Here is a 24,651-nt window from a genome sequence, read left to right as displayed (position 1 = left end):
AGACAGGAGCTCCAGGTTTCGCTCAGAGCTACAATAGCCGTGTTGCATTACAAGGCACTGCTTTAGCAGCTTCATCAGCCTAATCGTCTCTTGTCTGAAGGTCTGCTTTTCTTTAAAAATGGTGAGCAATATTTTTTATTTCAATAACATAACTTACGATTTCTAGGATTTTTTGATTAAATAAGTTAAAATTTTTAATAAAATAAGATAATTATAATAATCATAATATAATAGCGGATAAAATATAAAAAATATATTTAACAATAAAAATTATATTAACGCAGCCCACAATGTTAAAATGCTTTTTTTATTATTTAATGTTGGAATCGTGATTGAACAATTTATTCACTAAATCTTATGTTATTTCGAACCTAAATCTTTTATCGCTCAATCAACGTTACTTGAGATTTATCTCATTTTTACTCTTCTCACGCAATATTGCATTTAAGCCGGTGCCATTGCACAAACAGTGTTTTTATAACACCTTGTGTATAATTTGCCTACCGCTAGCATTTGTCTGAGCCCAAAATTTCATCCATTAGATTTTATGGAAAAATCAATGCCGGGTCACCTCAGTCCGTCAAAAGAGAGTGCGAAAAACTTCAGCGCCGCAATTTTATGCGGCCTCCCTTCATATGGCAGACATATAGCGCTGAATATTAATGGATTAGCGCGGTGGTTTGAGCGCACACGTGCTCTCGCAGTTGAGAATTAAAAGGTAGACTGTAGCCTGGAGCTAATTACCATGATAATATAACCGAATATTACTAAAAGTTGGAAGGGCTTTTTTTATTTGCATAGCGATTTACCTTATCTGATGATTTTTTGAAGGCGCATATAATATGCGTGTGTCATTTAATGGAAATATTCTGATAACAGGAGCAGCTCATTAACATAATTATATACATACATTATATTACATTTTGTGTGTTGGAAAAGCTACAATATTATATTTGTATGATTGGACTTTCAATTCTTTCATTTTTCTTATCCACTTCGGTTTTTAATCAAGTCTGTCACTTATCATTGATTTTACAACATCTTTGTATTCTTTGTCCATCGTCTTGCAGTGCAATTTGTAATGAGGTATTCTATCGATTGAACTGCGCACAACTCCAATAGAGCCGAATTCATTATTTTCTTTTGGTTTACCAATGAGAAGTGAGAAATTTGACAGTTTAAACAAAATTTAAAACTGATAAGTTTCTTTTGATCATATTCAAATTTAATTAAATGAGGCGGCTATTCAACAAATATTTCAAAAATATATATTTGGTTTTAAGCTAGATAAGAGCAAATAATCTTAAGTTTGCACAAAAGCAGAATTCTTGCGACTGCAGCTCAATACAGCCAGTCATCACAGTGCAGGTTAAATTTGCTTTGAACGCTGGGTAAATTATATTCTGGTGCCATGGCACCAACCATTTTCATCCTTGTACCTGGCACCACACACAAAAATTTATTGCCTATAGCATGGCGTGCGCTCAAGCTCATTGCTGCAGACTATGGTTAAAAATCACTCTCGGCCCACCATTGTTTAAGAAATGACGAATTAAGCAAAAGGTAATTGATACTTTTTAAGTTAATTGTAAGATGACTCTCATTTGATAATGGTTAACGCCGATTAAAATAGGATAAAAAGTAAAAATTAAATTCAGGCTATAATAATTACAATTATTGAATTGCATTCATACGCATTTAGTACTCGACGTTAATTTTTCTGGATTCTCATGTCGCTCAAAAAATTTAAGCCTCATCATCAGGCAGAAGTTAACTCTGAGAAAATTAGGACACGGTCAGAAGTGGTGTATCATGTAATTTCTATGCGGTAGACTGATTTCCGAGGGATCTAGAGCGTTTTTTCCATAATTATCTATAGACTCTATAGTGCGCATTCTATGAGAACATTGAGAACAAAAAGAAGCAGCCTTGTAATAAAGCTACAGAGTCAAAATAATGACTAAGCTTTTTTTCTTTTAAACGAAAATATGATTTGGTTTGGTTTTTGCGGTATGAAAGCATCTTGCAAAGCAACATAATAATTTAATTTCTTATTTCTTCCACACCACGGGCGTGCGGCAAAAAACGGTCTGCGGCAGGTGAGGAATCGTTTGAATGATTTCACCACCATTCAGTCGGAAATTTTAAATAAAATAAAAATGAATCATTCTCTCTTTGTGGGAGACGGCAGAAACAGGAGTATAGGTATATTAATTGAGCAAATTGCCTCTTCCCACACACCGTAACAAAAAAAAATCCAACCAAAAATCACAGTGACGCGACAGTTTCCTTTTCTCCTCTGCTCTGCGTGCGCGCGGGATTAAATATATAGCTTCCTCTGCAGGAAGAAAAGTAATTATTATTGTTTTCGGGGCAATTAAAGAATGTTGCATGAGGTAATCGAAATGATTCGGCGGCTCACAGGAAGGGTGTTCACCGCGCGACTGGGTGTTCAGCGTTTTGCTGCCTCTAGCCTCCACATCTCCTAGCCCTTCACGCTTGGTTAGGTCTGTGGAACAGAAATCACCGTGCCAGAACCAGCAGCCACGAGCAATGTGCAAACGATATCTTTCGTACGGCACTCATTTTTATACACGTCTGCTTGGATTACCTGTAGTATCATCATTATAGCTTTGCCACTTTTTAAAATTTTGTGCGAACAACTGTGCACTCTTGTTTACCTGCGTGACCTTATTTTTACAAAAAGGTTTTAAATAGTGCAAAGTTTATTTTTCGCACGTTTAATTAGAGATTAAACGCAAGGCACATCAGAATGCATATATTTGATCAATATTAAATGAAATCTTAAAATTTTTTTATTAAAAAGGAAGAAACGCGTTAAGTATAATTATTTTGCTAGAATTTTATGTTAAGGTAGCAGGAAGCATATTTTTATAAAAATTCAAACATCTAAACAAGGATAGAAAATTGAGCCAAATATCGATAGATGTTTGTCTCAAAAGAAAATGAACGTTTTTATTAAAATTTCCATTATTCCATCATTAAATTTTTGGAACATCCTTTTTCAAATAAATATTTAAAATCACTCAATGGGAAATTCGCCCGCTTCTCATTTTAAGCGCCTCATATACACCATAATAAATAATAAAAAAATAAGCAAAATATCATTTGCAGCGATAATTATTTTTTCATTACACTCAATTACACTCTCACGATTTTGCACGCTCGTTGGTTTTCTGGTAATTCGAATCTCATTTAAGTTTAGTCACACTTTAAGTGCATTTACTAATGCGCAGCATTTAAAAAAAGAAATTAGCAAAGGAAATGAACTATGATGAAAATAATTTTTTTATCATTTTTTGCTCAAACCAGACAGATTGTAGGAACGTGCAAAAAGTAGATCAGGTATCAGGTTATGGGGTGATTCGTGCAAACGGCCAATAAAACAATTCATCCGGATTCCATGATGAGAGAGGAACCAGCTTTTAATAATACGCGATTTTATATTTATGCAACCATCTGGACGTTCGTGCAGCGTGGGTTGCATGATGTGAATTTATAAGGTAGGAAGTAAGAACGACTGTTCGCTGGTTGCGAGTGGGTTTAAAGGGGAGAGAGCAGAGATTAAACGCCCTGCAATTATTTTCCTGTGGGCCCAGGAAGAAGTACTGGAGTGGAAAATATTATTGCAGCCAAGCCCTTTAAAAAAAATATAAAAATAAAGTATTCTTCAGTGCCAGAAAGTGGCAAATAAATTCATTTATTCATGAATAAATGTCAATTGCTTTATATTGTTCTAGCGCGAGTGCATTTCCGTCCACATTGGCCAGGCTGGCGTCCAGATTGGTAATGCCTGCTGGGAATTGTACTGCCTTGAGCACGGCATCCAGCCAGATGGTCAGATGCCTTCGGATAAAACCATTGGCGGTGGCGATGACAGTTTTAACACCTTCTTCAGCGAAACCGGTGCCGGAAAGCACGTGCCACGAGCCGTCTTTGTTGATTTGGAACCAACCGTCGTCGGTATGATTTTAAAGATAAATAATAATTAATATGTCTTTAAACTTATGTATTTCATATTTACCATGCTTGTTAAAATTAAGATTTTTTTTAAGTAAACTTTTTGATTTATCATTTAAATTTTTTAAAGTCCAATGATCCTCTCTTAGATTTCCAAAGTAAAAAATTGCAAGATAAAAAGTTAAATTATTTAGACTGAATTAATAATTCATTGTTTCTTTCATCAGACGAGGTTCGCACTGGAACATACCGCCAGTTGTTCCATCCGGAGCAGTTGATCACTGGCAAGGAAGACGCGGCTAACAACTATGCTCGCGGTCACTATACCATCGGCAAAGAAATCGTGGACATTGTCCTGGATAGAATCCGCAAGCTGGCTGACATGTGCACAGGTCTCCAAGGATTCCTCATCTTCCACTCCTTCGGCGGCGGCACTGGTTCAGGTTTCACTTCCCTACTGATGGAGCGCCTGTCGGTCGACTATGGCAAGAAAAGCAAACTTGAGTTCTCCATCTACCCTGCCCCTCAGGTCAAAATTCCCAAACCTCAAAAGTGGAAAAAATTTATTGATGTAATTTTTTCATGATTCCAGGTTTCAACAGCGGTGGTAGAGCCTTACAACTCGATTCTGACAACACACACCACTTTGGAGCACTCAGACTGCGCCTTCATGGTGGACAACGAGGCCATCTATGACATCTGCCGCCGCAACCTGGACATTGAGCGTCCCACCTATACTAACCTGAACCGTCTGATCGGCCAGATAGTGTCCAGCATCACAGCGTCGCTGCGTTTTGACGGCGCCCTCAACGTCGACCTGACTGAGTTCCAGACCAACTTGGTACCCTATCCACGCATCCACTTCCCACTGGCCACGTACGCACCAGTTATTTCTGCCGAAAAGGCCTACCACGAGCAGCTGACCGTAGCCGAAATCACAAACGCCTGTTTTGAACCGGCCAACCAGATGGTCAAATGCGATCCCCGCCAGGGCAAATACATGGCCTGCTGCATGCTGTACAGAGGCGACGTTGTGCCTAAGGACGTAAACGCTGCTATCGCAACCATCAAGACTAAGAGGTCCATCCAGTTTGTTGATTGGTGTCCTACCGGCTTCAAGGTTATTCTTTTTATCTATAAATTATTTAAATATTATTGCATTTTTAAATACTCAGTTAAATATTTACTCAACCTGCTTCTTGAATAGGTTGCTTATAATGTTGGAAAAAAATACTGAAATATTATTAATTAATTTAATATACTTTACTGATTTTTTTTGGTAAAAAATTTTGGTACTTAAATAAAAAAGTTACACTCAATTAATGCAATTAATTTTTTCAGGTGGGAATTAACTACCAGCCCCCAACCGTGGTCCCTGGCGGTGACCTGGCCAAGGTCCAGCGCGCCGTTTGCATGTTGAGCAACACAACTGCCATTGCCGAGGCCTGGGCTCGTTTGGACCACAAATTTGATCTGATGTACGCCAAGCGCGCCTTCGTGCACTGGTATGTGGGCGAGGGAATGGAAGAAGGCGAATTCTCAGAGGCTAGAGAGGACTTGGCTGCCCTTGAGAAGGACTACGAGGAGGTCGGCGTTGACTCAGTTGATGGAGAAGCCGACGAAGGAGACGAGTACTAGAGTTTCACTGCTGAAAGGCTCCGAGAAAGAGCACGGCAGTTCCATTTTTATACTCATTTTTCAAAGTTAACAATCCATTGCATGAACTTTAATTCTACACACAAGCTTCTAATTGTCTTTGGGTTTGTTTTGCATTGCCAGCCACGCACGCACGTTTCATGCAGTAATGATAATGTGTCCCATTTGCATTTTATTTAAATTTTGGTGTTTTGTTTCTAAGCTTCATGTTGCTGGACTTGCTGGTGACTTCCGATTTGAGTGTTGTCAAAAAAAAAAAAAAAAAAAATCAATAAAAATAAACATAATTAAAAAATCTGTCGTCTTTTATGAAATAAAATTCATGTTTTTTGCACAGATTTGAAGGTGCACGCCTGATTTCCAGATTTTTTTTTACTGGGCCACGGTTTTTTAATCGTTACTCTATTCTCTGACATTCTCTGATAATAGTAAACAATCGCAAATAAAAAATATTGCTAAGTATTTAAAAATACATTATTATAATGTGTAACACAAAATATCAATAATGAAAAATGCAAACCGTCAATAATTAGTGGATTAATTGATAAAATTTATTTTTATCCCTCTTCTTGTTGACATCTAGCCTTTGTTTAAGCACTTAAAAAAATTGTGGTTTGGATGGCAAGCATTTCGGTATCCATAAATAAAGAATCTAAAAGGCTTATCAATTTAAACCTATCGTCACACACCAAGGAAGTAAATACTCTAAAAATGAGTATATAGTTTAAATGAAATATTACGTAGAAAATGTTTGGGTGATTCATCGTCCCTGATTTCCAGCAGCACTGAAAAAATGTACAGTTTAAAAAGAGAAGAAGGCGGAGCATAGGATATCAGTTTAACCCGTTTTTTAAATTAGTCATGAAGCTATAATTGTATACGACATAGCGGAAACACCCAGCATATTGTACTGTAAGATATCACAAGTATCCATATCGGCAAAATGAAGGCTCGACTGAGGTTCTCTTTACTCTGTGAAATTCTACTGCTCCACAATCATCTATATACTGTAGCAGCAGGTAGGCATATTTTTTCTGTTAGCAAAGGAATGCGTTTTTTAATTAAAGTTTTTGATATAAATTGGTTGATCAGTAGCAGATTTATTTTGCTTTTAAATAAAATATCACAAACATATAATTGGTAGAATACTGATGACAATCTGTGATGGTAAATATGGCTGTGTAATTTTATTGATAATTTAAACAATAAAATTAAGCTTAAATGTGCGTTTGGGAGTAGAACTTCAAGATAACTAAAAATTCACTCACTTTAAACTTACATAATTCATAATTAGACACTCGTTATATCAGTATGTATTTTTGTTAGAGCTATTATAAAACAACCTACTCTTTGGCATCTTTTTTAAAATCAATGTTTTATATATAATATTGCGCCACCTTTGTTGATAAGAGTTAGAATAAGTAAGTAAAATTAATTCAGTATTTGTGAGACTCATTGCGTTTCTTCAAAGTATTAAATGCATGCAAATTTGTGCTGAGATGTTTTTCATCAAGACAATCAATAATTCATAAATCTTCTCAAAGTTACTAACAGTATGGCACAAAATGCTTCACTAAACCACTAACTTTGTGCAGTATTTTAATATCTTTGGTTTTTCTTACATTTGATAAAATGCATTTGATGGTTACTAATTTTGGCTGATAGACAGAACATCAAATGATGAGTGTGTACATAATTTGAATGTTAAAATATTAGAGACGACAGATTTGATCAAAGCTTGATCAGTAGGGATGGGGAAACTTCTACGTAATATATTGTTACTTGCAACGAAGTAAATGCCTTCAAGCACAGCTTGGAGATCAATTTTATGCCCATACCTAAACACAAATGTGGCAACAAATCAGTATTAGCAAGATTATGAAACCCTTTAAATGAAATGGATCAATCAGCCTTAAAAAACACTAAGGCCTTTAAATCAGGTAAAAAAAATTTTGTACTCACCCTTAAATTGCAGTCCCAGCTTCCAGTAGCAAAAGCACATCCATCTGGAGAGACTTTCAAACAAGACACCCTGTTCTCGTGCCCATACAGCATGGCCACCCTGACCGTCTTCAGGGTGTCCCATATGTTGACAGTGTAATCGTTATAACCAGCAAAAAGCAGTCGACCACTGACAGAGAAGTCAACAGCATTGACTCCAAATATTATGCTTTCCTTGTTGTAAACTGCGACTTCTCTATCAGCTCGTAGATCAAATAGGCGGCACTAAAAAATTTTTATTTTTATTTTGTAATGAGAGAAAAATTAAGAATATTACTGTTGCGTCATCAGAGCCTGTAGCAATTGCATCTCCGCCAGGGTGGAATTTTACGCTATTAACGTCTGACTCATGACCTTCAAAAGCTTGGACGCACTGTCCAGTCCGCATGTCCCAAACCAGAGCAAGACGGTCACAACTCTATAAAAAACAATTTATTTTGAGGGAAATTACAGATTTTAGTGTTCTTACCCCTGATACGAAAGTGTTCCCAGTTTCTGAAGGGGCCAAGTCAATAGCCATAATGTCTCCTTGATGACTTTGGAAGCTCTGCAGCTGTTGACCAGACTCTACGTCCCACAGGGCGCAAGTCGAGTCACCACTTCCGGTCAAAATCTAAATTGGATTTTGTTATTATAGAATAAATTATGTATGAAGGTAGAACAATCTTACCTGTTGGTCAGAATTGGGAAAAAGGCAACACGACATGTAGCTTGTGTGTGTTCCAACAGTTTTCTTTTTGGCTAAAACGTCTTCCTCCATGCTCAATGGGTAAACTGTTATTTTATTGTCGAGACCGCTGAAAAAAGTAAAACTTAAGTACGGACAATTATGCATTTATCGGATGGTGACTGACCCGCAAGCTACCAGGTTTCCAGAGGGAGCGTAAGCACAGGCCATCACCCAAGTTGTGGGCATTGTCACTGCATGCTCTTTGTTAGTGGTAAACGCATCCCAAATAATCATTTTCCCATCCTGCACCAAAATTTTGAATTTCATGCGTTTTGTTTTTTAATTTTTTAAAATAAAATTAAAATCGTAAAATTGCATAAAGACGCCAAACCTGAGAAGACGAAACGATATGCCTCTTGTCCTGCGACCAATCTAAACAAAGAACCTTAGCTTGATGGCCCTTCAGAAGTCGCCTAGGTTTTATGTTGACACCGGTCATGTTCTCGATCCGCTCAGCAACTGTCGCCACTGCAAGGTTGAGGAAAAAAATTTCAAATTCTGTGTCATCCTTCCATGCAAAGTTTGTAAAAAAGTGGTCTTACAAGCAACATCATTCAACTTCTGTCGCTCCTCCTCGAGTTTGGCTTTGAGCGAGGCCGCCTCCTTCGACAACGACTCGAGGGTGTCGGTGCTCTGGTTCGCGCTGGCCGCGTTCGCTTTGTCGCTCGCCATCGTCGCTATGTTTTGCTCCAGAATTAGAGATGCATTGATATGAAGCGATTTCTGGCGCTCAACTTTTGGTGTCAGTCAGCATCGATTTTGGGCTGTTCGGGAATGCCTAGGCGCAAACTCATTCCAGACTCGGCTGACTTGTTTTTTGTTTTTGTCCTAGTGGGGTTTAGAAAAGGAGCTAAGCGTTTATGTGATTTAACCCAACATGGAACTTTAAAAAAATTTTAATATTACTTTCGAAATTACTCTTTGCTCATATTTATTTGTATTATATGTCTCAATTAAATATGAAGGGTTAACTTTGCAGTATTTAGTTTCAAAAATGATAAAATTTTAGCACTCCTTAATGTACATCCAGCCTATTATTGACTAGATCAGCTGCTGCATCGCCCTGGCTTGACTAATCGAGTTTTGTCCCGCAATATCTCTGGCGACCGCTGTCCTCAATCTTAAAGCAATCTTTTAATCGTCGATAATTAAGCATTATCGCCATTTTTGGCCCTTATTAAACCTTTTTTGCCGCCAACTTGTTGAAGATTCGACCCGAAAATGGTTGCGAGGTCGCTGATCGCGTTTTCGGCAGCGGCGGTTTTCCTCGTCGTCGGTGCTGCAGCGGACGGTGAGAAACCCTATAAGTCTAAACGCCTTTTCATTTCGACATTTGGCTTCACACACCCGGTCTTGCACAATTTCGGTGCCAATTCCTATAAAATTTTGAAAGATTCATATTTTATTGCTACACATTTCATGTATGGGTAAATTTCCATGCACCAAAATTGGACAAAGTTAATACTGTGCAGTGTGCAGATGCTCTCTGCTGGATATTAGTTTGCATAGCCTTTTGCGTTTTGAAACAAATATAAAAACAATAATATTTGAGGGATACTGATGAAAAAAAAACACGGGGTCTGGCATGAGTTTTACATGAATAAAATACTACTTTTATATTATTACAATACGCAAATATGTACATAAAATAACTTCATTGGTCACATAACAAAAACACTATTGAACTTTGGTATCTTATTTGTGTGTCCAATCATTTAAATTAACTGTGATTTTCCTTGTTGAATATTTTTTTTTTAAATGAGGGTGCATTGAGAAAATTGTTATATTTAATTAAACATTCATCAATAATTCAAAAAAATATCAATTAAGATTGTGAAATTCAAATTGCAATTTCCCAGAAAGATATTTCTATTTCTTTACTCTCTATACAAACTATTCAATGAGATATGTACTAGATACTTTTGCCAATTTTGTGTCCCCACAAGTAATGTATTGTTTATTTTTGGAATAAGAGTTTAATAAAAATTTAATATAATTTTAATTTATTCTCAATAAATGCATGATTTTCAATTCTTATGAACATATCTGAATCTCAATATAAATAGAATATTATATTTTATTTTGATAATATTTGATACTGTTTAAGATTTTTTTAACTATAAGAATTTTTTATTTAATTAACACTCTTATATTATTAACTTATATGTTAACCATCTATATTTTACATGCACTGGTTACAATTATTCGTAAGTGTTTTGTGCATTCAGTGTAGCTAAAAGTACTAACCATTTTGTGTACACACAATGTTCTATGATTGGTACAACAAGTACAAAGGCCTTCTAAGGTTAGTGTTTGCTTTGTGACTAAGCTGTCTTGCTGCCATTTTAAGTATAAAGCAACTTACTATCTCTGTACACGCCTTTTTTGCCTTATCATGTCGTCGTCTGGAAATTTATTTATTTTCCTAGACCGATATTTTATCATTTTTTATAATCTGGCTTCGAGTCTCAATTTTAGCAAGTTGATTTTGAAAAATCCTTTTGTTCTTGCCCTCGAACGTCTCAAATTTAAATTTTAAATTCTATACTATCCAACATTATTTAATTATCTAATTTGTTTATGGTGCGTCTATATAGTGAACCGTATGATGAATGATGAAGCAATCACATTTTTACAACATTATAGTTATTTGGAAATCAACCAAGATAATCATGATAGGGCGTACCTAATAAAAAAATTAACTGGTATCTTTATTAATAAAGCTATGAAAATACAATTAAAAAATTCAAGGATCTATCCAGGAAAAATTCAGCTTTGAGAAAAAGAATGTTAAAAAAAAAATTAATAAATTTGGCGCAGAAATTTTCAACTATTCAGGTCGAAAACATATTTTGCTGAGCGAACTATGAAATTTACTTGAATTAAAAAAATGCATGTTTATTAATAAAAACATGTTCCATCGATGGCTTTTTAGAAGCGACAAATGTATACGGCGCCGACTTTGCCTTGCGTGAGGGAAGTCACTTTGTCATTCATTGCAACGTGACCAACTTTGAGACCCTCAAGTGGCAGAAGGACAATGTCGACATCGAGGAAACCACAACCAACAACATCACCCTGCTTGAGGCGAAGACGCCGTGGGGCAAAACGGCCGAGCTAAGGGTGTCTTACGCCACCACGGGCCACACAGGCTCCTACCGCTGCAACTCTTTCCACAACCGCGGCCAACATATCTACGTCATAGGCCGTAACGAAATTTTTAAGAATTTCTGCTTCTTTAACAAGATGCGAGAGAAAAATGCTATGAGTAACACGTTTGCACCTTTTCCTGTGGTTCTTTGAAATTGATCAACACAAAAAGAGTCTAACAATACATGGCCTATAATATATTGGTCATGATCGAAACACATGTTATCCTGAACTATTTTCATTAAAAAAAAAAATCGAAAACCTTTTTTGTTGAGCAAATAAAAAGGATTAATAATTTGATTTGAACAACGATTTTGTGACTAAATATGATAAACTGCATGTAATTGATTTACCAATTAATGCTTAAATTAACCTAATAACCTTCAATATCTGAAATCTGGAAACGCATGCAGATTTTGTAGCCGTGTTGACAGTGAATATATGACGGTAATGAGTAATCTGACATTTTTAAATCCTGTGCTGATTGATGAATTGTTTGTTTTTAATTTGGAACTTGTGTAAATTGCTTTAAATATCATGTAAATATTCTTAATTTTCAAAAATATAATAATTACATGTATATTATATTAACAAAGCTTATGAAATTGATTTGCTATGTATGTACATGTGCACTTGTAATTTATTTCATATTAATATGTTAGTTGAATGCCTACTACTTTTATCGTGAGATAAATATTTAAAATTTTGAAAAATATTAAATTAGGGAATTTTTAAGTAAGGACGTCATAATTATGTTATAAATGAATTTTTTATTTAATCATCTTTTTTTGAATTAATTTGTTTTGAACCTTAATGATGAATCATTTTGGTTATTGTTACCAAATCAATTTCTGTTGTTTCTAAAATATTATGCTCTTTTACCATGCGATTTATTTGTGGGTTGTCGTTTTTTTGCCAATACATAATAATCATGCAAATCTAAATTTTGTCAACATCCCGGTGTTAACCTGGTGATAATATAATTATTTTTATTGCAGGTTCCTCAATCCTAACCAATAAAGACGAGGGCCAGCACATGGTCTTGAAACATGGCACTCCCTTAAGGTTGGAGTGCAATGTCACAGATGAGAATCCTCAGCTCACTTGGTGAAAATTGACTATTCAACATGGGATTTTTTCATAATCTCCAAATTATTGATTTTTGCAGGTCTCGAATCCACATTGATACTGAGAAAGAAGAGAAAATTGATGCGGAAAATGCCAGGTTTAAAGTGATTGCCAACCACCAGTCTAGCAGTTTGACGTTATTGAGACCAACGATTGATGACGCCTACTACGACTACTTGTGCAAACTGAGCAAGAAGAGCAATGTTGGCCAGACCATGACTGTCACAGAAACCTTTACTATGATTTGTAAGAATGAATTTTTTTTAAATTAATTAGCAAAACCTTGACTTCCTTAAATTTCATAATAATTTATAAAAATTTTCTATTTTCTTCTTCACATTTTAGGGCCCACCGCCTGCAAAATGGCAAAAGAGCATGTAGTTGTTGAAGGTGAAAGTATCACCATCAACTGCACTGTGTTCGGAAAGCCCAGACCTGACCTTGTTTGGGAGTTTGGTATGATATTTGATGTTTACAAGGTGTAATAAATTGGTAGAAGTTATTTTAACCAAGTGGACCTAGTTGTTCATTAAAAATTTATTTAGTCTCAGACGACTTAGTCCATACATAAAATTTTTATATTTTGAATTATCTCTTATGGTGATATTTGTTGTAGTATGGCTCCTAAAACATTTTTTTTTTATTTAATGTAACTGCTAACTATGAAATTGTATACATTTTGTCGGCTCTATGGAATAGCCAAAGATTTATAATTTAACTTTTGTGAAGTATTTAAAAAAAAACTGAAACTTGAGATTGAATTTATCATTATAAAATGTTTGTCCTGCAGAAAATGATACAATCTCTAACCTGACTCTTGAGAGTGATGGAGGAAGAGTGGAAGTGAATTATACTATTCTCACCATTAAAGACACTAAAATGACTGACAGAGGCACATATAGATGCAAGCCATCTATTCTCAAAGGAGCCTACGCAGTAAGCTGCCCAACTTACATCCGAGTTAAAGGTACAATATATTTTCATTGCATGCTTATAATTGAATTTGATAATAAAACCTTCTTTTTAACCTTCTGTTTTTAATTTTTTTCTAGACAAACTTTCTCCTTTGTGGCCATTCCTTGGAATTTGCGCCGAAGTGCTTGTTTTGTGTTGCATCATATTGATCTATGAGAAGCGGCGCAATAAGTCTGAACTGGATGAAAGTGACACAGACCAAACCCCAGAACAGTAAGTTATTTCTTTGAAAGATTGGTGATAATAATCAATTTGATTTTTGTTCTTCAACAATTAGGAAACAGACCCCTGATGCCGGTAAAGGTGTTCGCCAAAGAAGCAACAATTAGTGGTCAGTTTGATCTTTTTACGTCATTTTCTGCTGTACAATTTTTTCTTATCAATTGGCTCCAAGGGAGCTTTTTTGAAATTGTTTAACATAATTAACCACATCCACAAAATTTTTGCACCTTGCAACCAAGGAACGCTTGTTAATAGTTAGGATACTTGTAAATTATTATAATAATATAAAAAAATATTTAAAGGATTGAAAAAATGCCCATATGTTACTGTTACGCTTCTAAAATGTATGACTAGGAAATATGAGGTAATCTCTGTATGATGAGCAGAGCATTAGTTGTGAGCCACATTCGAATGAATTTTTCTTTTTGAATTCTTATCAGTTGTTAGTAATAATTATGTTAAAGCTTGCCACTCTGCTGGTCTCTGATAACAATTATTAATTATTATATTTACTTTGATAAAATTGTTTGCAAAGTGCATTTAATTTTTTCATAATTGACCATGCTATTGTTTGTTTGAATTTATCAGAGATCAGTTTAAGCAATGATTTAATGTATTTTTGACCTCATGTAACCTTTCTTATATAACTATGAAGTTATTAAGGCAGTTCCATTAGATTTGCCATAAAATCGATTCATATAATATTTCATCCGACTCTCATGTTGAAAATGTTAATAAAATCTCTCGGGGGTTGTTACAAGTGTGGTTTTATTTTGGGGACAAAACAGTTGGCAAAAAGATTTCATTATCTCGTTGTGACCCTAGCGATGACGTAAAATGCACTAATGTACATTATATAGGTACCAATTAACAAATTAACTAATTCAATCTATTTACCAGTGGCTTCATTCTTTTTGATAGTTACTTAAATTCCCAACTTTATTCAGTTGCACAGTTAGGATCTATGCTATCAACCAGCGCCCACAAATCCTTAAGATTGCCAAAAAGCTGTGAATTTTAGTACAGTTAATTTTAGGAATATTGCTGATGGTTCAAAATTACTTACATTTTCAAACCAAGATGAGTGGACTGTCTCCAAAATTTTACCAATCCTTGATGCAACATCATATTGTTCCATTTCTTTATGACACAACTGGTAGCAGTTTATCTTAAGATGGGCAATTTTACAGTATTTATAAACTCTCAAGGAGCATTTATGGCAGGCAATGAATTCCTGGAAAATTGCCAATTAGAAAATAAATTGCATTAATAATATTTATTATTACACTTTCATCAGCAGCAATTAGGTCTGGGTCTACAGGATTCAGTGATTGTTTACAATAAACATTTCCACAAGCTTCAAGGAGATGGATGGCATTTTCCTTTTGGCAGCACTGACATTTGTTGTAAACTGTTAAATTTTGTGGTCGGAACTGAGGCCATCGATCCAGCATATCCTGCATATCAACAAATTGTAAAAATAATATTGTGTAATAGTTAAGCTGAGAAACGCTGTGAAATCATACCAAGATTTGTTGAGGAAAATTATAGATACTCTGCAGTTTGTTTTTCCGTTGCTCATTCAGTTTGTCAATCTTTTCAATTGGAATAGTAAAGAGTGTTTCTGAAGATTCATGCAAGTTCAGTATAGCAGCAAATATGTTTATAATTGGTTTTTACTCACCCTTTTCTTCAAAAATCACTTGCAAAAATCCACCTTCGACAGCTTGTGACAAGAGCGCCTGGATGTAAGTTCGGAAAATGTCTTCCACCTCGGCTGTGGCAAAGACAGATTTGGTTTTGATGCCCCTGTTTGATTTTTTTTTAATTGTTGTGTGTATAGTGCAATAGTTACTTTTGAAATAAATATTCTTACCTTTTGGTTTTCTTCGGAGAATGTGGTAAAATCACCCTAACAATATTCATGTTTGCAGACTTTTTGTAAAACTCAATCTGTTCGACCTTAAACTCTCTATACGAGTCAAGATTCCAACTGCTATACTAAAATTTCAACAAAATTAGCTGCGATATTTAACTTACGCAATAATTATTACACTTGGCTTGCTTCTGTACAGAAGCTCTCCGTTTTCCATAAATGGCTCATAGACCTGTTTCATCTCTGGTCCGTCAACTCGATACAATCTGGGGTAGCCCTTTTCAGTGTCTTTCACATGAGTCATAAAAGTACCAGTCTGTTTAGTTTAGAATTATCTTTAAAATGAAAAATAGTATACAAAATAAAATTTTACCTTATACTTCCTCCTCCTCATATTCGGAGGAAGCTTTGGCTGAAGATCGCTTTCTTCCAATTCTGTCACCTCTTCCTTCACTTGTTTTGGGGCAATAGCTTCCATTTTTGAACGTTTTGGTCCAGGTTTAGATTTTGCACTGTGCATTCCTGGTAGCTTCCTCTTAACTGATGTACTCTCAATCTTTCGATTTTGCTTGATGTTGATGGACGGAAATGCTTTTTTGAAAGCATCCTCTGGTTTCATTTCTGCTTTGGTCTTAATCAAAAATTTCATTTTTGAGATGATGTTTTTGCCCAATAGAGTTTCCATTTCTTCATCAATTGTCTTGATATTAACAGGTAACTTGACTGGTCTATCAAGTGCCTCATTATTATCAGCCTTGATAGCCTTGCTATTTGAGAGAGAATTTTCAGGCATTTCTTGCTTTACTTTACAATTGATATTATTTTCTTGCATTATCTCCATCATCTCACTCTCAGGGTCAAATGCTAAAAAATTAATTAGTAAATTAAGATATTATTGTTTTTTGTCATTTGATCATGCAACATACTGGTAGATGGAACACAAAAGTTTTCACCACTTTTGCAGTTCTCAATATCTGTGTTGGATGTTCCGTAATAAGGATTTTGACTCAGCTTTACCCGTCTAAAGTCTAAAATTTTGAGGAAAATGTCATTTCAAACAAATTTAAGATTACATTAGAAAATTTAAACCTGTATCTGAGCCACTCTTACAATTAGCAGCCACTTTGAGATCCTGAATTGTGTCAGTCTTTTTATTTATGCAACTGATTGGTGGTAACATATGTTCCAATTTCTTATTTTCTCTCTCGGAAGATCCTGTCAAGTAAAATGTGGTAAAATATTGACACTACTTTCTGTTTATCTATCTAATGCTTGGCAGATATATAACTCGAAATATATTTTAACTTTACCTCCTTGCGCAGCTAACATTAAGGACTGACACCTGCTGCTATCTGATTCCAAACCATCTTTGATATCTACTTCAAATGGAAGCTCTCCAGAGAGACATTTCTCAAAGTCCTCCAGTAGAGAGGTTGGGCTCGTCCCAGACACAGTAATATTAACACCTGTTAAAATGCATAATTTTAATCAAGCAAAAACTTAAAACCCGACAATAATGTACCTTGCATTTGGAAGCAGTTCTCAATATTGTTCTCGTAATTAGGAATCTGCATTCCGCTTTCATCAGGCATTAGCTTGTATTTCTCGGGCAGAGAGAATACTTCATCTGCTGCATCAGCTACTGGCATACAGTCTTCGCTGTTGCTTTCATCCTCAGTTTGTGACAACCTCTTTAATTGATAGTCTGATATCCTTGATAGAACAACTCTTGGCTGGTACATTTTGTCAGTGCTATCTATATGCTGCAGGGAAAATCGTAACGGTGTAAATATAATGAACATAGTATGTTGGAGAGCAAGTATCTATCACATAAGGCATTTAATTTACTATAGTCATTGTGTTTTTTTAACTTAAAAAGACACCAGTTTTGTGAAAGTTTAATTTAATTACCGCACTTAGTGATTATTTTATAATTATTTAATAGTTGGAAAGGTCCAGAGTTAGATATTTCAAAGCACTAGTCAACCCAATCGAAATCTGTTGCTACAGTTGCTCCTCTGGGTCCTTTCCTTTCTTAAACCCCCAAATAAGCGGAGTTTTTGAAATGATACAACTGCCAATTCGAGTTGTAGACATTAGTTTATTAACAAATTATCTTTACAATTATACAAGAAGAGCATTTTTTGTCACAGTTCGATGGAAAAATAAAATTAAATGACACAAGGGAGCAATGGCTAACAACAGATCTGCGATTTATAAATTAATAATCTAACGCGAACATTATGCGGCTGCATGAAAAATGTTATTGCTCACTATAGGGTTAGCACAAGTGCTTTGCAATGAACAACTTGAGGCCTGCCCAACGAAAAAGGCTACTGACCTTGTCAGAACTCTGAGCGGCCAAATTGAACATAGCCTCGTTGCTACTGGATTGCGACTCGAATTCATCGGATGGACCACCTGGCATATAATAATAATGATGAAAATCTTTAAAGCTTGGTGGAAAAATGTGGCAAATTTTCTAATTAAGGGGAGGAAAAGCAACTTTTTGAGAGGAGGATTTTCCACCAAGCTCAAAGAGCAAGCAATTCTTTGTACTGAATTCGCAGACAAATAAAAAACCAAAGAGACACAGCAGTAAAAAAACAATCACTGCTCTTCAGGTTATCTCATGGACCAAGGGTTGTCCCTTGACAAGGGTGTCTGTGGGGGCGCCCAAAACATGGGTAACCACGACGGGTAAGAGTTCGAATTGGCAAACGCGGCGGGGGAATTATTGGACTGGTTCTGCATGGAGGTTGAGGGGTTCTGGTGGTTATTTGCGGTCTGTAAAGAGTGAAACACACCTTCGTTCAGGTTCTCTGGCGGAAGAGAGCGCTTTCTACCGCGGCCACTAAGCTCACCACTTTCCTCCCTAAGACCGGCGTTTTCGAGTTGCGGCACCTGGTGGATCTGATAGCCTGGGTGTTGCAGCTCCGGCGGCTGTTGCTGCATTTGAACTTGCTGCGGAATGTGCTGATGCGGCTGAGGCGGTACTGCCACTTCTGGGCAAGGAGGCTTCTGTGGAATGGTGCGGCCCCTTTGCTTAGGAGGCGACTTTCGTCCACTACCTCGCACACCAGAACTACTGCCCATTGAGTTTTCCTGATCACCATTGAGAAACTTAATGAAACTATCCATGAACCCAGGCGTCTCCTTCTTGAGCTGCACTGTTGGCCCAGAGGAGGTGTTGCCCTTTTTGTTGGCGTTAGACATTTCTAGGAACCCAAGTTCTTCGTCAATCAGAGACCCAACAGATTTTGATTGCGGCTGCTCTGGCTGGTGATAATTATTGTTTTGTGGCACCACCTGCTGAGGGGGTTGTTGGTGGTGCTGGGCGTTCTGTTGGTGCACCTGGGTTTGGTGCTGGGGCAAAGGCGGGAAGGCTACCCTCGAGTGGAAACCAAGGGCTGACGCAGCGTATCCGTCTTCAGCGTGCACCGGTTGAAGAAGAGTGAGCTGCCGGTTTATTTTCTCGGGGCTGTCGCTTTTTCTGGCCCGTTTGTTGCGCCGCTGCCGCTTGCTGCTGCTCCGTTCGTAGTCTTCGCTATCAGAACCACCATGCGTTAGCAACTCGTCCGAACCGCCATGCAAATCAGCTAAGTTGATGGTAGAGTGGTAGTGCTGCTGCTGCTGATCTGAAACATTAAAAGCATTATTGTTCTCTGCTTCGGCGTAGTTGTTGTAGCTGCGGCTGTGCGCGGGCACCGTCCGCTTCTCTTCCCAGTTGTTGTGCGGTTTCATAGGGAATTGGTGGTGTGGGGGAGGGACTTGGGCTTGTTGTTGCGGCTGGGGTTGGCGTTCGAGAGTGGGTTTGGAGTAGACGCAAGAATCAGGAGATGCCATATTGTAATAGGGACTGCTTGGATTGGGACTCGGCCGCTCCATGGACATGTGGCAGTCAGAATCGCCATACGGTCCTGATGAAGATACGCTGTCCGGTGTGTTTCGCTGCTGATAGTCGCTGTCCGGACTTGGATAGCTGCGACAGTGGGGTTGAAGATGAGGAGGGAAGCTGCGATGGACAATTATGTTGGAGGCTTTTGTGTTGTTGATCACAGCCGACGCAGCAGCCATAGCCGCGGCTGCCGAAGGATTGTAACGAGGCTCTGAAGGGGGTGGCGGGGCAGCCTTGTGCTTCGGAGGGGCTTTGGGGGTGAAAATGGGCACCTTGGGCGCCGTTTTCTGTGGCACAAAGGGCAAATTGGGGGCACCAGCGTTGCCATAGTTAGAGGCCGAGTGAGCGAACGGGGGGATGATGTGAGCGGAGAAAGTGTTTTCGCCTTTGTTGGGGCTAACGTTGGTTTTTTGAGAGGCCTGGTGGGGCAAGACACCAAACGGATTGCCCAGGCTGTTTGTCTGCGGGGTCCAAGGCGAGGACTGCTCCATTTGGACGGGCTGACCAACAGCCTGGTGAGATCGGTGGTGTTGCTGCTTTTGGTGGTGAAACAGCGAGCTGAACATGGCTGAGTCGTAGTTTCCCAGCTGAAAAGACGAATTGGCCGCCACTGCAACCGCCGCTGGACTCATTCCAGCCAGAAGCAGTTGCGAGTTGCCCATGGCTTGCAGGTCCGCCACAGTCCGCTGTCCTGCAGAGGATGAGGCCAAAGTGCCCGGCGGAGGAGCTTGTGAGGGGGGTAGCCCATTGTACGTGTATGAAGCCCACGGTCCACTTGAATCCATCGTGGCCGTGTGCTTCACATTACAGACAAGCAAGTAGAGAGATACCTATAACACAAGTTTCAAATTAGTTGCAAATTATTAATAAACAACCTTTTAATAAATTCAAAAGTCCAGCCAAGGACGTTGTGAAAGCAAAAATAAAAAATAAAAAAAGTAAAAAAAAGTAAAACAGAATAAGGATATTGAAACAATTTACGTTTAAAACTCTAATGAATTTCATTTTTAACATTTAAAAATATTGAAAATGATGCAACGTATGTAGAATTTTCATTCATAGAATAATCTTAGCTCAATATCGAAGAAGCTTGTCACATTTTTGTGTTTTGTATATACTTCACGAGCATCATGCAATTAGGGCCCCACACTGACCCACTCGGAGGTCAGAGGCGACTGCATACAAGCTGACATTAACACGAAAAACGTATTTACGTAGGTGTAGAAAATTTTGATTAATTCATTTAGTTAATAATATGGCACTTCAAACCAAAAACTAAAATAAGAACAAATTGAAATGCCAAAAAAGTAAGCCCACCCTGAGAGGAACAAACAGTCCTAATTTCTACAAAATTTCGCGATTCCCACAGCTCTATGAGCGTTCAAATGACGGAGCATACAAATAAGAAACAATATTTACCTTTTTAGTATGACGATCGGCTAAATTTACGGCGAAATCGAAATTTCTCGACGCTGGAGTCACTCCTTGGGTAACGCCATCTTGGACTCCTCAATACCTCGTTTTCTATTATTTCTGTTTTGATTCAATGGATCAATTCTGGCGTTGGCCGTTGAGGCGCTGTAGTCAAATTTTTTCAAAGAAACCGGTCGATATTACCGATTTTAATTTATATCACTTTGTTTGAAGTTATTATTTCAATTCGTATCACATATTTAATAAATTTAAATTTAACTAGTTTTAATAAATCGCTTTCAATATAATAGAAAATATAAATCGTTTTCAAATGTAAATACAAAGTTTTTATTTTATTTAAAATACCGGTTTTCTTAACTTTCAAAGATGATAATCGCCAGTGTTTTTTGTTTTTTTTTTCATGTCAACCCAAGTTGCCGACGGATGGAAGTTTTCACAAGAGACTCCAACAAAATTAAATTTTACCGTGTAATTTTTGTACATCAGAAAACTTTAACAGGCTAGGTATTTATTATGTATGACTTAGAACATAATCTTGCAAAAGCTGTATTAATTTCTTGACGGTAAAATTTAATTTGAGGAAAAATGCAAAAATTTTCACTTGCAAGAAATATGCATCGTTAATGAGTGCAAACATCAAAAATGATTTTTACGCTTTTTATTTAGTTCTTTGTAATTTCTTACTATATTTTCATAAAGTTAATTCCACTCACTAAAACTGTTTGTCAATGAAACATCATATTATAAATTTCAGGAAAATGACGTCCTCCGAGGATGTGTTGCTGCAAGTGTCCAACGTGCGATACCAAAAGAAAACCGGCACTCTTTACGTAATGAACGAGAGATTGGCCTGGATGATGGACAATAGGGACACGGTTTCTGTCAGTACTCGCTACGCTGATATCAAAAGTAAGTAATGTTGCAAAAATTATTGAAATGTATTTACCAGGCTTTACATTTTTTCAGTGCAAAAAATTAGTCCGGAGGGAAAAGCAAAAATTCAGCTACAAGCAGTTTTGCACGATGGCACGGCGTCCACATTTCAGTTCACCAACCCAGCCGGGCAAACGGAGCAAGTTCGCGAGCGTGACAGTGTAAAAGACTTGTTGCAGCAGCTTTTACCAAAGTTCAAACGTAAAGTAAATAAGGAACTTGAAGAGAAAAATAAGTAAATTAAAACTACTCGTTTTTATAATGGGAAAATATATTTCGTATACTTTTAGGTTATTGACAGAAAATCCAACTCTATTGCAACTTTATAAGGATCTTGTGATTTCGAAAGTAATTACATCAGAGGAATTTTGGGCACAGCATGCCTCAAAATATACTAAGGACACCGCAACCAATAAACAGCCTATTGGCGTTTCTGGAGCATTTTTGGTAAACCTCAAGGCATAATAATATGGGAAGTCCTCAAGGATAAAATAAACATTTTAGGCTGATATCAAACCTCAAGCAGATGGATGCAATGGCCTTAAGTACAAATTGACCTCTGACATCATTGAATCAATCTTCAAAACATACCCAGCCGTCAGAAGGAAGCACATGGAATATGTTCCCCACAAAATGACTGAATCGGAGTTTTGGACAAAGTTTTTCCAGTCGCATTATTTTCATAGAGACAGAATTCACGCAGGCAATAAAGATATTTTCACCGAATGTGCCAAAATAGACGACCAAGGCAAGTTGTTTGTTTTTGTTTAAAATCAATAAAATATATTTTTTTACACCAATGAAAAAATAATACACCCTGTTTAAGATTATAATCAATTTATGTGTTTGCTTTTTTCAGATATGAACAAGGACATTGATGCTGGCATCAAAGACCCGCTTGTTGATATTACTAGCTTTGGGGACACAAATTTGGCTGAGGGTTTTGGGGACGATGTTGAAACTCCAGGAACGTCACATGCTGGAAACATTGTTCATCAAAATATGATCAAAAGGTCGGGATTCAATTTTGATTGAAATCACAAATTAACAAGCAGATTCAAACTTTACAGATTCAATCAACATTCCTTCATGGTTCTCAAGGCTTGCCATCAATCAATAAAAGATGACGGAGTTGCGGAAAATGGTCAAGAAGAAGCACAAAGTTCTAGTAAACCTGTAGAAGAGGAAGATGAAACTGTTGTCAAAAAGGTTCGACCAGATGTTCTAAATTAATGTTTCATTAATCTTAATCTTTACTTCAGAGACGAATTCAAGAAAAGCTCTCCTATGACGATCTCGAGGACTCTTCGGAAAAAATCACTGCTTGTCTCAATTTATCCAAAGTAGAGCGGTACCTCCATGGTCCCATCACTGACCCAGTAAATAATTCTGAGGCGCCAGCGGAGCGAGTGAGTTTGACGGTGCTTCGGGAACTGATCAAAGCATTGCAGACGCCTCTTGGCTCGTCACACCAAAACCCAGCGGCCTTAATCACCCCAGCTCAGGCTATCAATGCCATAGGAGAACTTACACCTGGTGGCTCTTTAATGAAAGGCTTCCAGCATGAGGCAATCGCAAGCATGACCCCTGCGGACATCGAGGCGGACCTCAAGACGCTATACCTGTCAATTTGTGAATTGTTGCGGCATTTTTGGGCTTGTTTTCCACCCACTACTCCACAACTTGAGGAAAAAGCTACCACGATGCATGAAACGTTGCATCGTTTTCATGCAGCTAAACTGAAACCATTTGAAGTAAGAAGTTTTTTGTTCTATATAGCAATTATGAGTAATTTTAACTAATAATTATTTTTAAGGATCGAGTTTTGCGTGAATGCTCCCCACTCAGCCACAACATCACTAGTCATCTGAACCAACTTTTGAACTCAGCCTACAGGAAATTTGCTATTTGGCAACAGCGCAAGATGCAACACTTCAGATAGCAGATTCCAATCAATGCCTAAAACTACCATGTTAAAATAAACACACGTTGAAAATTGCTCTGGAAGATTGAAAACATTTGAAATAATATACATAGTACACACTCAAGAAACTAAAGAATTGTGAGAAATTTGTCGGGAAAAATGGCACAATCATATTTTCGGCAGAGGACCAAAATCTGTTGTAATGAACCGTAAACCAAAATAAATTAGAAAAATATTTGAAGTATCTTACAGTGAAAGTTTGAAATCATATTATATCTGCAGCCAGCCTTCAATTTAATAAAATTACAGTACTGATTGTGAGTGTGAGAGGATAGCAAATTGTCATGAAATTATTGTACAGTTTCTTTAAATTTCTTTAGAATTTTGAAAAACATAAATACAGTTATAAATGCAATTATATTTCAGTATATTGCGTATATTGTTTTTCTAGATAATTACGAAAAAATAACCATTTTTACAGGAAAAAAGTACACATACAAATAATTTAATAATATAATGCCATATAGTATCATTCTTGCACAGCCATTGCAGGTTTTTTTATGTGACTTTGGTGGTTACCATGCAGCCAATAAAGCGTTAAATTTTTCAATAAAGAAATTTAAAATTTTGCTTTGTCCTTCGCAACCTAAAACTTTCAGCGCGCTTGTTTGAATTCAAAATGCAAGGAGGCAAGCGTAGGAGAGGAGGGAGGGGCATGCAAGGAATGCATGTAAATAAACAAA

At 37.0% G+C, this 24,651-nt stretch overlaps 5 protein-coding genes across 7 annotated transcripts; 3 read left to right on the top strand and 2 right to left on the bottom strand.

The window, feature by feature from the left end:
* Positions 1-23: 23 nt before the first annotated feature.
* Positions 24-5,912, top strand: LOC132203620 (tubulin alpha-3 chain). Its single transcript, XM_059631519.1, has 5 exons — positions 24-121; positions 3,762-3,984; positions 4,209-4,510; positions 4,574-5,101; positions 5,323-5,912. The coding sequence occupies exons 1-5, from the start codon at positions 119-121 to the stop codon at positions 5,617-5,619; spliced, it is 1,353 nt and encodes a 450-aa protein (XP_059487502.1). The 5' UTR covers positions 24-118; the 3' UTR covers positions 5,620-5,912.
* A 653-nt stretch (positions 5,913-6,565) lies between these two features.
* LOC132203748 (neuroplastin) lies at positions 6,566-15,730 on the top strand. 2 transcript variants are annotated; one of them, XM_059631743.1, is made up of 8 exons: positions 6,566-6,656; positions 11,304-11,576; positions 12,517-12,625; positions 12,687-12,892; positions 12,992-13,102; positions 13,437-13,613; positions 13,699-13,834; positions 13,899-15,730. In XM_059631743.1, the coding sequence occupies exons 1-8, from the start codon at positions 6,581-6,583 to the stop codon at positions 13,948-13,950; spliced, it is 1,140 nt and encodes a 379-aa protein (XP_059487726.1). In that variant the 5' UTR covers positions 6,566-6,580; the 3' UTR covers positions 13,951-15,730. The 2 variants fall into 2 exon arrangements, with proteins under 2 accessions (XP_059487726.1, XP_059487727.1); XM_059631744.1 differs by lacking the exon at positions 6,566-6,656 and adding an exon at positions 9,414-9,659.
* On the bottom strand, positions 6,718-9,497 carry LOC132203749 (guanine nucleotide-binding protein subunit beta-5). Its single transcript, XM_059631746.1, has 8 exons — positions 8,911-9,497; positions 8,700-8,836; positions 8,493-8,611; positions 8,309-8,435; positions 8,108-8,251; positions 7,916-8,056; positions 7,600-7,863; positions 6,718-7,475 (listed from the first exon to the last, which is right to left on the bottom strand). Exons 1-8 carry the CDS (start codon positions 9,038-9,040, stop codon positions 7,464-7,466), a joined length of 1,074 nt encoding a protein of 357 aa, XP_059487729.1. The 5' UTR covers positions 9,041-9,497; the 3' UTR covers positions 6,718-7,463.
* LOC132203746 (uncharacterized) lies at positions 14,586-21,163 on the bottom strand. Of its 2 annotated transcripts, XM_059631742.1 has the most exons (16): positions 21,037-21,163; positions 18,527-20,447; positions 18,061-18,140; positions 17,242-17,482; positions 17,030-17,185; positions 16,809-16,934; positions 16,646-16,747; positions 16,093-16,583; positions 15,898-16,035; positions 15,720-15,844; positions 15,528-15,652; positions 15,370-15,467; positions 15,130-15,300; positions 14,910-15,077; positions 14,741-14,851; positions 14,587-14,685 (listed from the first exon to the last, which is right to left on the bottom strand). In XM_059631742.1, the coding sequence occupies exons 2-15, from the start codon at positions 20,400-20,402 to the stop codon at positions 14,783-14,785; spliced, it is 3,966 nt and encodes a 1,321-aa protein (XP_059487725.1). In that variant the 5' UTR covers positions 20,403-20,447; positions 21,037-21,163; the 3' UTR covers positions 14,587-14,685; positions 14,741-14,782. The 2 variants fall into 2 exon arrangements, with proteins under 2 accessions (XP_059487724.1, XP_059487725.1); XM_059631741.1 differs by having other exon boundaries at positions 14,586-14,851.
* Positions 21,164-21,442: 279 nt separating this feature from the next.
* Positions 21,443-24,497, top strand: LOC132203082 (general transcription factor IIH subunit 1). The gene is made up of 9 exons (XM_059630543.1): positions 21,443-21,555; positions 21,806-21,960; positions 22,018-22,219; positions 22,275-22,431; positions 22,489-22,732; positions 22,844-22,997; positions 23,055-23,193; positions 23,247-23,738; positions 23,801-24,497. Exons 2-9 carry the CDS (start codon positions 21,810-21,812, stop codon positions 23,924-23,926), a joined length of 1,665 nt encoding a protein of 554 aa, XP_059486526.1. The 5' UTR covers positions 21,443-21,555; positions 21,806-21,809; the 3' UTR covers positions 23,927-24,497.
* Positions 24,498-24,651: the final 154 nt, after the last annotated feature.

Source organism: Neocloeon triangulifer, unplaced genomic scaffold (genome assembly GCF_031216515.1).
Source record: "Neocloeon triangulifer isolate White Clay Creek 2 clone unplaced genomic scaffold, ASM3121651v1 ptg000017l, whole genome shotgun sequence".
Classification (NCBI taxonomy): Eukaryota; Metazoa; Arthropoda; class Insecta; order Ephemeroptera; family Baetidae; genus Neocloeon; species Neocloeon triangulifer.
Note: the sequence above shows the minus strand (reverse complement) of the source record. Positions and strands in the feature narration are given on the sequence as shown.

Excerpts from the sequence above, each read along its gene's own strand:
- LOC132203746 (XM_059631741.1), bottom strand. The coding sequence starts at position 20,402 with ATGGATTCAAGTGGACCGTGGGCTTCATACACGTACAATGGGCTACCC. Across the intron at positions 18,141-18,526 it reads GCCAGAGAACCTGAACGAAG|GTGGTCCATCCGATGAATTC; the intron begins GTGTGTTTCACT and ends ATTATATGCCAG. Across the intron at positions 17,186-17,241 it reads GAACTGCTTCCAAATGCAAG|GTGTTAATATTACTGTGTCT; the intron begins GTACATTATTGT and ends GCATTTTAACAG.
- LOC132203748 (XM_059631743.1), top strand. The coding sequence starts at position 6,581 with ATGAAGGCTCGACTGAGGTTCTCTTTACTCTGTGAAATTCTACTGCTC. Across the intron at positions 11,577-12,516 it reads ACATATCTACGTCATAGGCC|GTTCCTCAATCCTAACCAAT; the intron begins GTAACGAAATTT and ends TTTTTATTGCAG. Across the intron at positions 12,626-12,686 it reads GAGAATCCTCAGCTCACTTG|GTCTCGAATCCACATTGATA; the intron begins GTGAAAATTGAC and ends TGATTTTTGCAG.
- LOC132203749 (XM_059631746.1), bottom strand. The coding sequence starts at position 9,040 with ATGGCGAGCGACAAAGCGAACGCGGCCAGCGCGAACCAGAGCACCGAC. Across the intron at positions 8,612-8,699 it reads ATATCGTTTCGTCTTCTCAG|GATGGGAAAATGATTATTTG; the intron begins GTTTGGCGTCTT and ends ATTTTGGTGCAG. Across the intron at positions 7,864-7,915 it reads CAGGCTCTGATGACGCAACA|TGCCGCCTATTTGATCTACG; the intron begins GTAATATTCTTA and ends AAAATTTTTTAG.
- LOC132203082 (XM_059630543.1), top strand. The coding sequence starts at position 21,810 with ATGACGTCCTCCGAGGATGTGTTGCTGCAAGTGTCCAACGTGCGATAC. Across the intron at positions 22,220-22,274 it reads GAACTTGAAGAGAAAAATAA|GTTATTGACAGAAAATCCAA; the intron begins GTAAATTAAAAC and ends GTATACTTTTAG. Across the intron at positions 23,194-23,246 it reads ATGAAACTGTTGTCAAAAAG|AGACGAATTCAAGAAAAGCT; the intron begins GTTCGACCAGAT and ends TCTTTACTTCAG.
- LOC132203620 (XM_059631519.1), top strand. Across the intron at positions 4,511-4,573 it reads CCATCTACCCTGCCCCTCAG|GTTTCAACAGCGGTGGTAGA; the intron begins GTCAAAATTCCC and ends TCATGATTCCAG. Across the intron at positions 5,102-5,322 it reads GGTGTCCTACCGGCTTCAAG|GTGGGAATTAACTACCAGCC; the intron begins GTTATTCTTTTT and ends TAATTTTTTCAG.